This window comes from Gracilinanus agilis, chromosome 1 (genome assembly GCF_016433145.1).
Source record: "Gracilinanus agilis isolate LMUSP501 chromosome 1, AgileGrace, whole genome shotgun sequence".
NCBI classification, from domain to species: Eukaryota; Metazoa; Chordata; class Mammalia; order Didelphimorphia; family Didelphidae; genus Gracilinanus; species Gracilinanus agilis.
Genome location: NC_058130.1, coordinates 187,805,718 through 187,823,542, shown reverse-complemented (window position 1 = coordinate 187,823,542; position 17,825 = coordinate 187,805,718). Strand labels below are relative to the sequence as shown.

Here is a 17,825-nt window from a genome sequence, read left to right as displayed (position 1 = left end):
TTTTTTTAGACAAGAGAATGAAAAAAAACATTCTATATTGATTAACATCTTCTGAATCATCTAGTTCTGCAACTACATTGTCTCAAAGATAACTGAAAAGCTGTGTAAGGGAATTGAGTCATTGCTTAGAAGAATGAACTCATGCTAGGTTCCAGTCTTTGACGCCCTTTTAACCTATGCTTGAGTTTATCTGTCTAGAGTGTGGTTAATAATTTATTTCACTCATTTTTCTCTTTAAAGGTGGTTGAAAAGTAATTAAAGAATAGCTCTGGTGAGGGTCACGTTAAAACAGAAAGTCATTTTATACAAATCTACATTTTACCAATTTTACATTTATAGAGAAGGGAACTGAGATTGGGAGAAGGGGTGAGCAACTTGCCCAGACTCTTTCAGCTAATAAGTGACAGAACTGGGATTCCAGCTCAAGTCTTTTGCCTTGAAATCCAATGCTTTTTCTACTGTGCCAATGATAGGATAGGGTCCTGCTCTGTCACTTGAGATAATGGTCTTCTTGGAGATGGTCTGAGGGTTAATTGAAGTTTTAAAACTGCTCCAAATGCTTTGAGAACAAATTATATAAAGACTATAAAATAATTTTATTTTAGTAGCAATCTAATGTCTTCTGCCTTAAAAAATTATCTTATGTGATATGCTTCAATTTTTAGGGGCTATTTATATGTTTATAATTCTTGATTTGCCTTCTAAGTGTTACTGTTAAATTTTTAGTTGTTGGTCCAATAAAAATCATCATGAGTTTTTTTAAACTATACTCTCTATATTAATATTTACAAAATCCATGAAGACTCTAAAATGGGAGTGTTAAAATGAGCAGGAAGTATTATCGGGGAACATAGTAAAGTGTTTTTTTAAAAAATAAAACTATTAGGATTATGAAACAAGTGTTTATAGCTTTATTTTTCATAGTCATTGGATTATACTAGTAATATCTACTGAAACAGATTTCTAGGTAAACTATCAGAGGAAATAAAGTTTCCTTTCATTCACTTAAAAGTATATTCATTTTCTGATGTCTGTGAAAGAACAGTATAACTTATAATACCACTCCATTGACGTCAGCCTCCTAAATTAAAAATGCTGACTAGAAAAGTGTATTTGTGTGTGTGCGTGTGTATGAGAGAGAGGGGGGTGGAGGGAGGGTTACAAAAGAAGTTACTTCCGTTTGTTTTGCTAATCACATAGAATAAATAGTAAGTGTTGGCTCTCTAGTGATTTCAGAGTTATAATTCACTCTCTAGGCTCTCCTGTTGTTTTAGAAACCACTTTGGTGGTTTTATCAGTCCTATTTTCTAGCAAGAAAACTTGCTGGTGATTTCCAACTTTTATTCATTCCAAAGCAGTCTTTTATTACCCCTTCCTTCCAATCTTTTTGGCTTTGGTTACCATTTTTTCATCCAGTTTATTTATCAAGTGCCCTACATTCATTTTTATATTTAAAAACAAACACCTTTTGCTAAGAATGCATTATACTAATATTTCAGATACTTTCCACTTTGGTTTTCATTTTCAAAAGTCAAGTAGCTTCAATCAAATATGTCACTCTCAAAATGTCCCCTCCGATTTAGAGGGAAGCAAAGTAGCATCCCAGAACAGGGAGTTTGTACATCTCATTTCCTCCTTCACTCCATGGTGATGTCGTGGAAGAAACACTGGTCTAAAAGGCAGCAATTTAGGAATCTAATCCTAAATTTGTCACTAAATAGGTGTGGATACCGAGTGGATTACATAATCTAGTATGCTCCATTTGCTTCTTTAAAAATATTTTGTGATAAATCTGTGGAGAATAGGTCCTAGTGTGTGTCTCCAAGATGTTATTATAATGTCTATATATAGAGTCAACTCAGTATAAGGCAAGACCAATTTGGACCACATCCAAGGCAGTTTATTTACTAAACTGACAAAAAGCATTCACTGAGCTAAGGCAGCCTTAACATGGGCCTGAGGATACTGCTTCTACTGCATTATGTCAGAGGAACATGGGAACTTGTGCTCCACATTGATGACGATGGCCTGTCATTTGTAGGACCCAAGACTAGTGAATGGTTGTGAAGATGATCCTTTACTTTAATTCAGTGATTCCCAAAGTGGGCGCCACCACCCCCTGGTGGGTGCTGTAGCAATCCGGGGGAGCGGTGATGGCCACAGGTGCATTTATCTTTCCTATTGCTATTAAAATTAAAAAAAAAATTAATTCCAGGGGGCTAAGTAATATTTTTTCTGGAAAGGAGACGGTAGGCCAAAAAAGTTTGGGAACCACTACTTTAATTGAAAACAAGCAAACCCCCCCACAAACTATGAATGAGTCCTTCAGGCATTTGCCAATCACAGGAACTCCCTCTCAGCTACCCTTTTATTCTTTTTCAGATTTTGTAAAGGGAAAATTGAAAGAGATAACTATGATTGAGCTAGTATTTCTGTATTTGGAACCCTAGCTATAACATTGGGCCAATCTTTTTTCCCCTTGTTTCTCTTCTGGAAAAGTTCCATCCTGGAACTTTTAGTAACACTTTAAAATACCCATATACTTGTTAAAATGGATTTTGGTTTGATGTCTATTTATGGTCTTAAGATGTAATGGCCAGGTCCCGTTTAGTTTTAATGACTCTTGTAAATATGTTCATAGACTAAAAGGAGAAGGGAATTGCCTGTGCAATTTTTGTTTTGTTTTGTTTTAATAAATGACTCTTGTGCCCAAAGGCTTATGAGTGAAGTAGAAGCTTCTGAGGACCAGATTAACAAATACCTATTTTTTATCACCTTTTTAGTTTTCTGCTAATGTTTCAAATTTGATTTTTGCCCCCGGGGAGTATTTTCTGTATCCTAGATGATTAATAACTTTCTAGAAATCATTTAGAATTTGATTTTTTTACCAGTAGCCTTTATAAAATACTAAGGCAGATGGATATACCACATTTGTTGAAACATCTGGCATAGATAGGTTAGTTCTGTGAAATGTTTGTCAAAAGGACGATGAAAACACTCCAGTATTATCCAAACTAGCCACTGCTTCTAGTCATACTACATGTATCCTAATTCCATATCTTTATTCCCTCTCTTTACCCAAATTAGTATTTCTCAGTTGACTGGAGGAGAAAGAATAGATGTCCACGCCAACAGATCCTGGTGCAATGCCCCACCCTGGGCCTTCACCAGGGCCAGGACCTTCCCCTGGACCAATTCTTGGACCCAGCCCTGGGCCAGGGCCATCTCCAGGTTCAGTGCACAGCATGATGGGACCAAGTCCTGGACCACCCAGTGTTCCACACCCAATGCCAACAATGGGGCCCACTGATTTTCCACAGGAAGGAATACACCAAATGCACAAGGTAAGTAGTTTATATTCTCACTCATCTGATGTATGAGTCATAGATGCTTAGTTTTCTGATAAAAAAAGAAGTTTTTCTATCATCAACACTTCTGAGTATCAAGTTATATTCATTTCTGTCCAATCTACCATCAAAATAGCACCTAAATTCTTAGTCACCTTTATTATCAGCAATAGTATATGAATCAAAAATGTCAGAACTTGACATTTAAAAACTATTAGGTTGAGTTTACAATTTTATTGTTACAATTCTCTTCAGAATTGTAAATAGAAAAAAAATGACTTAAGTTTAGTGTAGCGTTTTTTTTTTAATCATTCTAAGACTTATCTGAATAGAACTTAGATCATTTGATAGACAATTTGGATAAAGATGATAGTGAAATTATTTCTATAGACAACACATATACACATGTATTAAAGAAAAGTTACTATGGATTTATTTACCTTTTTTCAATGGAGTGAATTTTTTTTTACAATTGGAAGGAAATTTATTAGAATACTACTTCTCTACTTTCCCAAGGAGAAATCTAAAAAAAAATACAGTTCAGACTATTTGTGAGATATTTTTATTCTGGTTTTGAATAAGAACTCTGTTTCTTACATAGCTTAGGTTCTTCTGCTTGATCCTGCAATAACATTATAATCTTAAACTTATGACCTTGGATTGTTGCTGTGGGGATGATTGTATTGGTACAAATTTAGCATCATGAGTTCTCTGTAGAATCAACGGAGAGACAACTGGCTTTTGGGAGAGCAAATGGCATCCTTTATTACAGTTTTCTCTGAAAACAAGCAATAAACAAAGAAAATCTTTGATAGAGACTTCACATTTCTTCATTAATGTGCAGAGCCTTCTCTTTCTTCAGAGAAAGCGGTTACTTCTGTCTTGAAGTCACAGATCACTGTCAGAAGACATTGTAATTGGATGGTCTGGGTACCTTTTAGCATGGAGTAAACTGTGAGAGGATATTACCTTTTCGCCAGAACACTATGTGAAAAAGATCAAACTCTTACTATGTATAGAATTTGTGACCAATTGAAAATGGGATTAGGAATCAAAAAGCAAAGCTCCATATATTATTTTCACAGAATCACAGCATCTAAGAACTGGAAAGGACCCCAGAACCCATCTGGTCCAATCTCTACCTGAGCAAGACTATCCCTTCTACATTCCTGACAAAAGGTCTTCCAGCCTCCACTTGAAGACCTTCAATGTAGAAGAACCCACTACTTTCCTAAGGCATTTTTGCATAGCTTTAATTGTTAGGAAGATTTTCCTTAATAATCCAGCTTGCTCTGTATTTTGGGCCAAGCAGAATAAGTCTTATTTCTCTTTCACATGATAACCTCTTCTAATATTAGAAAACGACTATCATATCTAAGTTTTTGCTTCTCCAGGCTAACCATCCCCATTTCCATTAACGGATATTGGTAAGGTACATACAGGAATAAAAAGAGACCAGAGAAAATACTCTAAGCATTTCTTCTTATTAAGGTTGAGAATAGTTGACTCAATGAAAATTCTTAGGCTGCAGAAATGTATATTCCATTCCTTGTCTTTAGATAAGCATTTGGAGAAATGCATTAGTACTTATAATTGCTCTCACAAACTTAATAATCGCAGAATATTTTTTCCAACTTTAGGCAAGTAATTAAAAATATTCCTCATATATCAGAGTTTCAGAGTTTGGAAGGGCCTTCAAGCAGGGACTCACTTTACAAGCATTCTGAGAAATTTCATCAAAATCTCTATTTCAATACCTCTTGAAATGGAGAACTCAGTGCTCCAGAGGTTGCCTGTGAATAATTGGGCAATGTCTGGCATCCTCTCCTAGTTATTCCATGCCATTATTTGGGCATATTATATAAATAAAGATTTTCCAACAGTTGAAACTTCATAGTGTAGTAGCTTTTTTTTTTTTTAAACAAAACTTTGTTTCTTCTACCTCTCACTAATTTCTTTCACCCAGGATACTTTCTCTTCTTTTCATATGGTCTTTATACCCAATTCTAAACTCTTTTTATGAGGTACCTGTTTCAGTTTTCCAAGTTATACATTTCATTAATTTTCCTCTTACTAAGCTAACCTTTATACTTTTTCAGTGTTCCAAGCAAGATAATAATAGCTTCCCCCCCCCTTTTTTGGTGACCACCTGGTGGAAAGGTGAAGTGAGCCCCTGAATCTCATCCCTGCTGATGAGATTCAGGAATTTAAGATTCTTTACTCAGGAAACTTTCCCCCCCCTTTTTTTTTCAGAAACTTCTCTCCACTCTCCAGAGTCTGCTTTTTATTCCTTATGTTATTATAAATGAACAGCCATCCCCATCTGTACATATTATATTCATATATATATATGCCCTGTTTTATATTCTTCCCTTCTTTTCTATTGAAGCTTCTGTCAAAGACAGATTGAGATTGAAGCTTTAATTTCTCCTAATCTGGAGATAATCATACTTATTATTTTATTTCTTTTGAATTCTTCAGTGAAAGTATTCCCCTTAAGTACTTTTGAATTTTCATCTGGGCAGACTGGGTGTTTCCTTTTTAGATACATATGTAAACTGCCTAATCCTTGGCCAAATTTTATTCTGTTTGATTCATTGAGTATTATTGTGTTCCTACTGTGAATTAGGATTTAGTTACCTACCTGCTTCAGTCCTCCATGTCTCACATTTTTTCTCCATCCTTTTTTTTTTAATCTCATTAGGCTTGCTAATACTACGGTATAGCATCTCATTCTTCTCTCTTGGTCCATAAATCAACAACATGATTTCAAGTTTTCCTTCCACATAGTCCGTTTCAACTTCTTCCTCCCCAAGTGTTCACTCCCCTGCCCCCATCCTTATTCTGTCTGTTTCCCTTTTCCCAACTGCCATGGAATCTTCTGGTTTCAAGTTAAAACTTTCCAGAATTCCTTCCCTTCTGCATTAGACCAAAAAAAAAAAAAGCCAAAAATAGTCAAGGCATTCCAGTTATTCCTTCTTCAGATTTACTCCAGACTTTAACTTCAAAACAACAGATTTCAAAACTTATTTGAAAAGGGTATGGGGAAACTTCTTACATTGTATTTGTCAACACCGTGAACAGGCCATCAGTTTTATTTGAGGACATTGGCTTAAAAAGTTAACTGTTTTGCCTAGAGTTTTGACCTCTGACTAGAAGCAGGTGTCAGCTAAGATTAAAAAACAAAATTAAGACTGGAATTAATGAATGATTGATTGTATAGCCCTGATTGGGCAAGATTCCTAAGCCCTCAAATACATTTAAATTCTGGATTATTAAGAAGTATCTAATTTATGTTTTTTAAAATGTTTCAGTCCATTGATGGTATGCATGACAAGGGAATTGTTGAAGATCTACACTGTAGCTCTATGAAGGGTGCCAGCATGCGACCACCACATCCTGGAATGGGCCCACCTCAGAGTCCGATGGATCAACATAGCCAAGGTTTATTCCAGTTGTACTTTTAATTTGTTTTTAAATTTGTTTTTGTTTTTAATCTTTAAATTTAACAATTAATTGTCATCATGACCATTGAGGGGAAAATGTATTAAACTGAGAGCTAGCATTATTACCTCTAATATAACTTTTTAAAAATATTTGTGTGCACATTTTCTGGATGAATATTACTGTCTGAATGTCAAAAATCCAGAAGTGGAGGGGAAACGGGCCAGTAGCAGCTATTGTTCAAATTCTGAATCTGCTGTGAGAGAGAAAAACCATGCTTATTTTGATGTGTGTGTGAGTGTTCTCCTAACTAGTCACCTGGGAAAATAACTCCTGGTTTGCAGAATTCTAGTTATTGTGATTGATTGTGTTCAGTCATGTCTGATTTTTTTGTGACCCTGTTTGGGGTTTTCTTGGCAGAGATACAATAGTGGTTTGCTATTCCCTTCTCCAGCTTGTTTTACAGATGAGGAACTGAGGCAAATAGGATTAAGTGACTTGCCCAGGATCATACAGCTAAGTAAGCTTCTGAGGTTGGATTTGAACTTGGGAAGATGAGTTTTTCTGACTCCAAATGCAGCACTCTATCACTGCATCACCTAGTTGTCCAGTGATTGTATTCCCTGCCTTATTTTAGCCCAATCATGACCTTTATTTATCCTGTTTCACTATGGTCTAAGTATTCGTGAAGTGAACAACAATAATAAAATAGTCAGCATTTGCATGGTACCTACTACTTTATGCCTTATACTCTGCTAAGTACTTAAGAGATATTATCTCATTTTGTCCTCTCTATTCCCATTGCCATTGAAGAGATGGAGGCAAGTAAAAGTCAAGTGACTTGCCTAGAGTTATACAATTGAGCAAGTATTTTGAGGATGGATTTGAACTCAGGTCTTCCTGACTCTAGGTCCAGGGCTCTACTGACTGTGCCAGCTAACGGCATATTTGGCATAAAGCTGTCATGCTTTGCATGTACTCTGTTATTTTTGACTATCTTGCAGTTTAAAAGTTTTTGTATTCATATCACATAACTGTGTCTCAAGCAAGATTTTTTACTTTTATAATTCTTATCCCCTTGAAATTTAAATAGGAAAGCAATTTTGTATCTATTAAAAATAGTTTATGATTTGAAGATTGCTAAAAGATCAGTGTCACTGTCAATAGAACAACCTCATGAAATTAGAAGAGAAAATCTTTTAACAAAAATTTGATATAGTTTTTCTAGAGTAGTGCAGGGAATAATAAAGTCCGGGGCAGGCTTTCTTCAGTAGTTTTTAAGTCTGTCTTTATCAGCACTACTCAGATCAGAACCTGAAGTACTTTTGATGGTTTTAAAATATCCCAAATGAGGCAAAATCTCGAACATAGCTTTTTCAAAGTACAACAACCAACCAAACCCCCCCCCAAACATTTTGACATTTTTCAGTGTTAGATAGAAAAATTACTTATTCAAAATATTTCCATTTTAACTTCAGTGGTCACAAAAAATATAGGATGAATATAGAACTTTATTTTCATGTTTAGAAGGCTACAGGTTAACTGTGTTACAAGTTGTATCATTACCTTTCTCCTCTTATGGTATCCAACTCTGCTTCCTAGATAACTATAGATCCATAATGTATAAATTGATATTGATTGACTAAAAAGCTATAGCTTTTTAAAAAGAGGTTGTGTTTTATGGGTAGGTAGATGACACAGTGGAAAGAGAGCCTGGTCTAGAAATCGGGAGGTCTTGGCTTCAAATGTGGCTTCAGATACTTTCTAGCTGTGTGAATTATAAGAATGCCTTTTCCTCATTTGGTTCTATCTCCTCTGCACAAAAATCCATCCTTACAGAATCTGGCCAAGTTGCTTAATCCCAATTGCCTAGCTCTTACTACCCTTTTGCCCTAGAACTGATAGTTAGTACTGATTCTCAGACAGAAGATAAGGATTTTTGAAAAAGGAAAAAGAAAAGTTCCCCAAATCATAGGTTTGGGCGCAAACCCAAACTATATATGCCCCTAGAAACAGCTAAATGTAGCACAAGTAAAGAGTGCTACCTTTTAGTATATAACCAATTTGATTGTGGATTTTCCTTCAGTTAATTAAATAATTTTGTTCCTTATGGTCTCAAAGAAAGGTCACAACCCATATTGTTAGTGCATTGAAAAGAACAAGTCTTTAGAGACAAGCATATAGTATGGCATTATGAAGATAATGTGTTATATATTATATTTATGGTATATGTAAACACTGCAGTTCTCACTTTCTCAAGATTATTAGAAAGAGAAATTTTCTTTTTTTTTTCCTTTATTTTTTTTTTTTTAGTGAGAGTAAGATTGGGGAAGTGGTGGGCCTTGAAGCCTAGGAAGGAAATCAGCTTCTTTTTTCTTCTTACTTTTCAATGAGTAAATCTAAGATGATTTTGAAAGGCAGAATCTGCAACTACTTTGTCATCCTATTGATAAATATATATATCTACTTCCAGAGACAGGCAATTCATCCACTCTGTGTTTTCAACCAAAGATAATTACCAAAATAAGTTAATCAGTTTCATCATTGAGAATCCTGCTTTTCTTTAAATTTCCTGAATGCTAGTCATGTAGAAAGACTATCTCTCTGTAGCTGAGACACACTGTCACATTTTTAATGTCATACTGCAGCAATGATTTTACAAAAAATCTGCCATTAACTTAGAAGGAAATATTTTGAATTTTTTTTCCTCTCCATTTTTTTCTTCCTACCAAATCCAGGGAGACTTTGTATTTTTGTTTCATCCATTTCTCAAGTGACCAGTTAGCTCTTCAAAACTTGAGTGTATTATGCTTCTGGTTCCTAATATCAAATCTTCATAGTTGTTTTCCATTGGATACATTAATAGAAACAGAGAAAACAACATTGGCTTTGAGGCATATTGAAAGGAATTATTGTGGTGTTTATATTTCCTATAGGCAGGATTTTTGCTTATTTTAATGTTTGCATTAGCTCTTTAATTAAGGTTATTGATAACTTTAATAATACTTTAACTAAAACATTAAAGTTATCAATATCAGTATTAGGTATTCTGGGATTCATATCAAAGTTTATAAAATTCATTCAACAGAAAATCATTAAGCACTTTCTCTGTGCAAGCTCTTAGGGATACTAAGACAAAATTAAGAGATAAAAAAAAAACATTAGTCTGTTTTGGGAAATGAAAGGAATATGAAGCATATGGCCCTTCCTATTTTCAGCATTATCATGTCAGATATGAAAATTGAAATGACATTAGTACAATTTCTCCACTTTAAGAGTAGGATTCATAGAGGTAAGATCAGGTGAGGTCTCTTCATAGTATCTCTGAATTATCATTGAGAGGAAAGATGGTTATTGAGGGGCAGAGATATGGGTTACTTAAATGAAATTCACAAAGATGAGTCCTCCAAGTTAATCTATAAGGGAAATATTTCCTTTAGTATATTACTGATTCACCTCTAAATTTTTTGGTGTGAAAAAATAGGAAAGTAATGATACTTGTAACTGGTTGTTTTGGAAATGATTTTGAGGGAGATCTTAATATAAGTTCCTTCTATGATAATGCTAACACTCCATAATCATCTTACTTTCATTGATTTTTTTCTACTCCCTTAGAATTCAATTCAATAAACATTCATTTGGCATGTTTCATGTAGTGCACTGCCTTTGGAATTAGAGAAGCAAGGACAAAAAATGAAAAATAGTCCTTGACCTCAGGGAACTCATATCCTAGTGGGGAGAATATATCATGTATACTCTAAGTAAAATATGGTAAAGAAAGCAAAAGGGTCCAGGAAGAGACAAACCAAAGTTCTCTAGGAAAACTAGAGGAGATAAAAATAAATAAAAACTTGAAAGTTTAGGGTAGACTGTCAGAAGAGAGGGCACTTGAGCTAGGTTTTGAAGGAACCATACAATTCTGAGAAACAGGGAGTGAATGAATGAATGAAAAAACTATATGGTAAGTGCTTGCTTTGTGTGACACCCTGTGCTAAGTACTGTGGATATAAATAGGGAGTGGAGGAAGACAGTTCCTGTTCTCAAGGAGCTTACACTCTAATTGGGATTTATAACACATAGATAAAGAAACAAAACTTTTTCTGTGTCAGGGGATATTAGCTGTACACAAGTTGGGAAAAGTATGGCATGTTGAGTATGGGGGAAAATTATTGGTGTAGTTTGGTTAGAAAGTAGAGTATTTGAAGGGGAATGGTGTATTTTAAGGCTAGAAAGACTGGTTGCAGTCAGATTACAGGTGATTCAATGGATAGGGCACAGGGCCTGCAGTCAGGAAGACTAATTCCAAATTGGATAAGTCTATTTCATCAACTGTAAAACAGGGATAATAAAGTCCTTGCCTCCCAGAGTTGTGATGACCAAGTGAGATGATGTTTATAAAGTGCTTTAAAAAGTGTCTCAGGGCCAGCTGGGTAGCTCAGTGGATTGAGAGGTAGGACCAGAGACATGAGGTCCTAGGTTCAAATCTGGCCTCAGACACTTCCCAGTTGTATGACCCTGGGCAAGTCACTTGACCCCCATTGCCTACCCTTACCACTCTTCTGCCTTGGAACCAATACACAGTATTGATTCCAAGATGGAAAGTAAGGGTTTTTAAAAAATAAAATAAAAAGTGTCTGACATGTAGTAGGTCCTACATCATTATTATAATTATATTAGTATTATTATTATGAGATTATATTTTATTGCTGACTGGCAACAGGGATCTGGTGAAATTTTTTAAATGAGAATGACATGGTTAGACCCCTGTGAATTAAGAATATTATTTCAGTAACTTCATGTTGTACAGATTAGAGAAAGGTGAAATTGGAGAAAGAGATATAAAATAAGATCTCAGTATTTGATTTTGCACAATAGAGAGAGATGATGAGGAAGCAATGTGGATAGAGAGGACGAGATGTATGAAGAATGGATTTTGGAAATAAAAAATGACTTCGTATCTCATTTTTCTCCATTGTAGAATTTACCTTGAATGTTTTCAAGTTTTAATTTATTTAAATGCCAAGCAGAAATCTTTGGGGAGCATATTATTTCTAGTTCCCTTTCTAAGTGTTAATTCTGGTATGTATCTTGTCTCACTGAAAGTCTCCAGGACTTTGCATTATTAGTATATCTCCTAGATAAAGTCAGTTAATTGTTCTCACAAAACACTCATACACTTTCAGAATAGATATGTACTTTTGCCAGGCACATTTAAAGTCATTTAATAAATTCTTGCCACATAAAAATGAATAAAAAATCTTTATTATAATATTTCTATTAGACAAGATTGACAGGTAGATCAGTTTACAAATAGGGCAAGTAAATTTCTATTATATGTGTTAGTGTCTTGTTTTAGGACAACTTTTACTGTAACTAATCAGAAACATTATTCAGACATTCTATTGGGTGTTGAAATTTACCACCTTTTGGATTGCTGTCAGCAATTCTGTTCTTTTACTTCTGGACAGTATGAACACTTCTCATTCTATTCTGCATGGGTTAGATTTCCCAAATTTCGGAAATTATTTTTATTTTGTTTCTAATTTAGAGATTTGTGTAGCCAAAAGCAAAACTAGGATGTGCATACAATCGTTTTCCTCAGAAATGTTCCTCAATAAGAATGTGTTAGTATAACTGCCCACTGTATAAACCTTCTAGTAAGGAACCTAAAATACATTCAGTAGTAAGTCTATAATAGCTTCTGTGCTTTATTTCAGGTTATATGTCTCCACACCCATCTCCGTTGGGAGCCCCAGAACATGTCTCCAGTCCAATGTCTGGAGGGGGTCCAACTCCACCCCAGATGCCACCAAGCCAGCCAGGACCCATGATACCAGGAGATCCTCAGGCTATGAGCCAACCCAACCGAGGTCCTTCACCTTTCAGCCCTGTCCAGCTGCATCAGCTCCGAGCTCAAATTTTAGCTTACAAAATGTTGGCCAGAGGCCAGCCACTACCCGAAACCCTGCAGCTCGCTGTGCAGGGGAAGAGGACGCTGCCTGGCATCCAGCAACAACAACCACCTCTTGTCAGCTTCAATCGACCATCTGGTAGGTTAACATGTAACTACATACACAATGTATAGTTCACTTGCGGAGAAGAAAATAGTGTTAAGAGTACAGGGGAGGCTTCACTTAAAACACGTCACAAAGCTAGTCCTAGAAAATTTTAGGGAGACTGGCCTCTCTTATTATTCTCAGTTCCCTCCTCCTCTATCCTCTTAATCTTCCAGCTTAGGTATCTCTACCAGTTCAAATTTGCCCTTATCGAAGGATCTAATAAATCCATTTATGTTGTTATAACTGTCCAATAGAACAGGGAGTTCCCTTTCTCCAAAGATAATTTGCATTTTAACTATAGTCTTCATGGTACCAATCAGAAGCTTGGGGTATGGTGGGGTGGTATGTTACTTAGCACTTCTGACCCCATAATATCTGACTCTCTCCTTCATCTAGTCATAAACCCAGTGCTGGATCTAGAGTCAGGAGACCTGGGTTTGAGTTCTAGTTCTTCTACTATCTAACTTTGTGACCTCAGCCAAATCTCCCAGTAACCTGTTGGCATCTCGTTTTACTCTTCTGTAAGGTTGGCATGATGCCACCTGCACTGATTTCCTCTCAGAGGTGGGGAAGAAAGGAGATAGAGAATGATGTGGTATTTTACAGAGACAGTGTGGCCCCAGAGCAGTGCCATGGAGCTGTAGGTGGAGAATTTGGATCTGGATCCTGCTTTGTCCTCTGGGCAAATCAAGGAAACTCTTTGAGCCTTAGTTTCCTTGTTTGTAGATTTTGTTTATACCTTCCCTCCCTTGTAACAAGAAAAAAAAAGAAAAAGAAACAAATGCAGTTAAGCAAACCAGTCAGGCCAGCAAACATCTGGCAGTGTATGCATTTATTTTGTACTTTCTATATTCTGGTTACTATTGCTAAGTGTTGAGGATAACAAATTGAAACAGTGCCTTCCCTTTAGAAGTCTGTATTCTATCAGCAGAGATTGTGTATATGTGTGTGTGTGTGTGTGTGTGTGTGTGTGTGTGTATTAGTCAGTGAGTATTTATTGAATGCCTACTATGTGTCAAGCACTATATTAAGTGCTACAGAAACAAAGAAAAGCAAAAGACAGTCCCTGCCTTTCAGGAGCTCACATTAGGGAGATAACAAACAAATAGGTTCATACATTATATACAGTATAAACAGAAACTAATTGAAATCGGAAAGGCATTAGACTCAAAAGAGGTCATGTAGAAGGTAGGATTTTTGTTGGGACTTGAAGGAATCCAGGAGGTAAAAATAAAGAGAGAGAGCATTCCAGGCATGGGAAACAGCCTGAAAAAAAAAACAAAAAACACTCTGAGCCAAGAATTGGAATGTTAGACAGGCAAGGAAAACAGGATGACTGAATTGAAGGCCTGAAGAGGGGGAAGGAGCAGGGAGTAGCTCTAAAACCTCACCAACAAGAAAAGGGGCATATATTTTGTAGTTATTTGGTGCCACGATTAGTTATGAAAATTAACCAGTTTGGCTGCTGCCTTTCATTGTGGTTTGTATTTATGTTATTTTGATCATTGTGTATTTTGTTTTCTTGGTTAAGCTCATGACACTGCATCATTTAATACAAAATTCCCAGTGGTTCTATGAATTCCTTACATTTGTCTTTTCTTACAGTGCAGTAATAGTCCATTACATTTATACGCCCAGTTTGTTCAGCCATCCTTCTCTACATAGACACTTACTTTGTTTTTGTTTTTGTTTTGAACAGCCACAAAAAATGATGCTAGGTATATTTTAGTACATATTCTGTTTATTATTTCCTTGAAGTATCTATGCCCCGCAGTGGGATGAATCAAATAATAATTTGGTAAATTTGCTAAAATAATTCCATATCATTTTCTAGAATATCAGAACAGTTATGAATAATTAGTCATAAATTCACCAATAGTATGTTAATATACCTCTCTTCCACCAGTTTTTCTAATATTGATTGTATGCATCTTTTATCATCTTTGCCAACTTGATTTATCAACAAACTTTTAAATCAAATGAGTAATCTCTCCTTACTGGCTCCATGCCATCACTGGACTCCCTGTAATCTGATTTTTACTTCTGTTGTTACATTGGAACAGTTTCTTTCAGGTCATCAGTGACCTTCTTCTTGACCTTCCAAAGATTTTCCCCCAGTTCTTATTTTCCTTGAAATCTTCACACCATTCAAGACTATGGATGCCCCTTTTTAGAACTCTCTCCTCCTTTGATATTGTCCTGATTTTCATCTCATCTCTCTTATTGCCCTTTCTCTTTCCTCTTTTTTCTGCTTCTATTTTCTCCATGTGAAGTTTAGTTTCCTCATCTCTGAACTTAGAGAATTGCACTAGGTGGCCTGAGCAGTCTCTTTTGTTCCTAGCACTGAGAATCTTTGATTCCATGATCCTACTACAAGCAGCCATTTTAATTTCTTAACCATATTTTACATCATATTTTGGATTTTTGGCAGCCTAAAGGCTCCTATAGAAATTTCAAAATAATTTAGAATTTTTTTTGTTTTTTTAAATAAATTTTAATGGCTATTAATTCAGTTAAAGTCTGGAGATCATATAAAGAGTAATGCTGCATCAATAGAAAACTGAAAATCGGATACTTTTGCTGAAGGTTTTTTGATAAGCCTCTTGAAGTTATAATTCTCTTGGTGTGACATCATAATATCCAGTAATGGAGAATTATTATTTTAGTCAAAGAATAAGAACCTAAAACTAAATAACTTTTCAGGACTTGTAAGCCCTGACGAGTGTCAGCAGCTCTTTAATGGAATGTGGCCTTGTCTGCCTTGAGTTCCACTCAAGTAAAGCCCAGAGTTTTTCTTTTCATTTTGCTTTATTCGTCCATTTGGAGACCGAAGCAACAGAGAGTAGCAAGGAGTTAAAAAGAAGGGTTTTTTGAGGAAGGTACGAATTCAAATAATTTTATTCACCATTTTTTTCAACACTCTTTTTTGTTATCTGTTATTTTTTAGTATGCTCAATTTAAATACACTTCATTACATTTATTTTCTACCCAGTGGAATACACTTAAATCCATATTTAATGCATAAAACTGTTATTTGCATAAATATCCTTGTGTGCCAGAAGGCAGAGTGTGATTTCTCAATGCATAGAAATCCTAGGCATGTAAGACTATGTATTTTAATAAGTTTATTTCCTTATTTCTTGAATTCAGGCATAGGGATGCATCCAATTGGCACACCTCCAGCGGGGCCAGGACAGACGTCAGGGATTCCAGGGCACACATCTACAATGACTCCTAAAACATGGGCAGAAGGTAAAGGAGTAGGCATTTCATTCTTCAGACAATTGAAGTTAAATTGTATGTAAAAGGGAATAGGAATTTGTTCACCACTTTAATGTGTGGAGAAATGTATATCATTGACCAGTCTGTGCATTACTTGAGAAGATGAGAGATCTCTTCTCTGCTGTTAGGCAGTCGCACATGAAGTATTTCAGCACAGAGTGCAATCAGGAGCAAGCTTGAAAGCTGTTGGGGAGGTTGTGTCGTCATTAGCAATAGTTACTTGTAGCCAGCTCTGTAGTCCACTATTTTCCTAGTTATTGTAAATGGAAGTTGTCACAAAATATGGAACAAGAAATATAGGTAATACAGCATACATAGAGATAATATAGTAAACACATTTATGCTTAGTTACAAACCAAAATTCCTTTGATGGTGAATAAATCAAGTTTGCATCAAATTATCAGTGAAATCAAATCTTGATAAGCAGATTTCTACATCTATAGTATTTTTCTTTTCTTTTCTTTTAAAAACCCTTACTTTTCAGCTTGGAATCGATACCAAGTATTGGTTCCAAGGCAGAGAACAGAAAGGACTAGGAAATGGGAGTTTAAGTGACTGAAGTATCAGAATTCACATTTGAACCCTTGGCCTCCCACCCTCAGGCTTGGCTTGCTATCCTCAGAGCCACCTAACTGCCCCCAGTATTGCATCTTTTAAAACCGGCCTCATTAATATTAACCAGGGAAATACTGGTTCATGTAGTAACAGATTTTGCCCAAATGTATGGGCCTCTCTTCCCTCATCAATCTCCTTATGAAGATAGCCCATAAATTGTGAATCAAGTTAATATATTTTTCTACCTGACATAATTTATCACTTCTTGTTCCAGAGGATTTAAAATGGACAATTTGTAGTCTAGCAAAATACTTGGACTGGAGAAGACAGAACAAAAATGGCAAATAGAGAACTGCTACCCAAGATAATTAGGAAGATATTGAGAGCCTTTAACTGGCCTCGATCAGATCCCCAGCACCGGATGATCTGCTTCCTAAGTGATAACAATAACAGATATTGATACAGTGTTTTAAAGTTTTCAAAGCATTTGGCAAACATTATCTCAGTTGAGCCTCCACAACATAACTTCTGTAGTAAACACAAAAGGATTATCCCCATTTTTATAGACTAGGAAACAGAGACTTTGAGATGCTACAAACTTGCTTGGTGCTACATTAGTTACTAAGGGTCAGAGCTGGAATATGAACCCAGCATTCTATTATACAACGCTGCTTCTTAAAAAGAGCTAGCAGAGGTGATTACAGCATTGCTCTGGATCTTTGAAAGATCACTTGTGTTGGGACAGTGAGATGGCTTAGTGGATTGAGAACTGGACCCAGAGACAGGAAATCCTAGGTTCAAATCTGGCTTCAGATACTTCTTAACTGTGTGACCCTGGGCAAGTCACTTATCCCCCATTGCCTAGCCATTACTGCTCATCTCCCTTGGAACCAAAATACAATATTGATTCTAAGATGGAAGGTAAGGGTTCAAAAAAAAAGAAAAGAAAAAAATCTCAGTGGGGGAAAAAATAGGAGAAGTGCCACAGGATTGTAGTAGGGCCAGTATTCCAGTTTGCAAAAAGGAAAAAGAATAAAATATTAAACCTATAATCCACTGAACTTGACATAAATTCTTTGCAAAATTCCAGGATGTATTATTAAAGGAATGGTTAGTGACTTTCTAGAAAGGGAAGCAT

General features: G+C 35.8%; 1 protein-coding gene across 3 annotated transcripts in view; it reads left to right on the top strand.

Annotated features, from left to right (window-relative positions):
* SMARCA2 (SWI/SNF related, matrix associated, actin dependent regulator of chromatin, subfamily a, member 2) overlaps nucleotides 1–17,825 on the top strand; it is a 215,224-nt gene that overhangs the window by 13,222 nt on the left and 184,177 nt on the right. For 2 of the 3 annotated variants that reach the window (XM_044659311.1, XM_044659304.1), the window contains exons 1-3: nucleotides 3,105–3,344; nucleotides 6,662–6,791; nucleotides 12,509–12,841. In XM_044659311.1, coding sequence (XP_044515246.1) covers nucleotides 3,120–3,344; nucleotides 6,662–6,791; nucleotides 12,509–12,841 — 688 coding nt within the window. In that variant the 5' untranslated portion in view covers nucleotides 3,105–3,119. Of the gene's footprint in view, nucleotides 1–3,087; nucleotides 3,345–6,661; nucleotides 6,792–12,508; nucleotides 12,842–16,000; nucleotides 16,103–17,825 lie in introns of those variants that run through there. The other variant, XM_044659297.1, reaches the window with a different exon arrangement.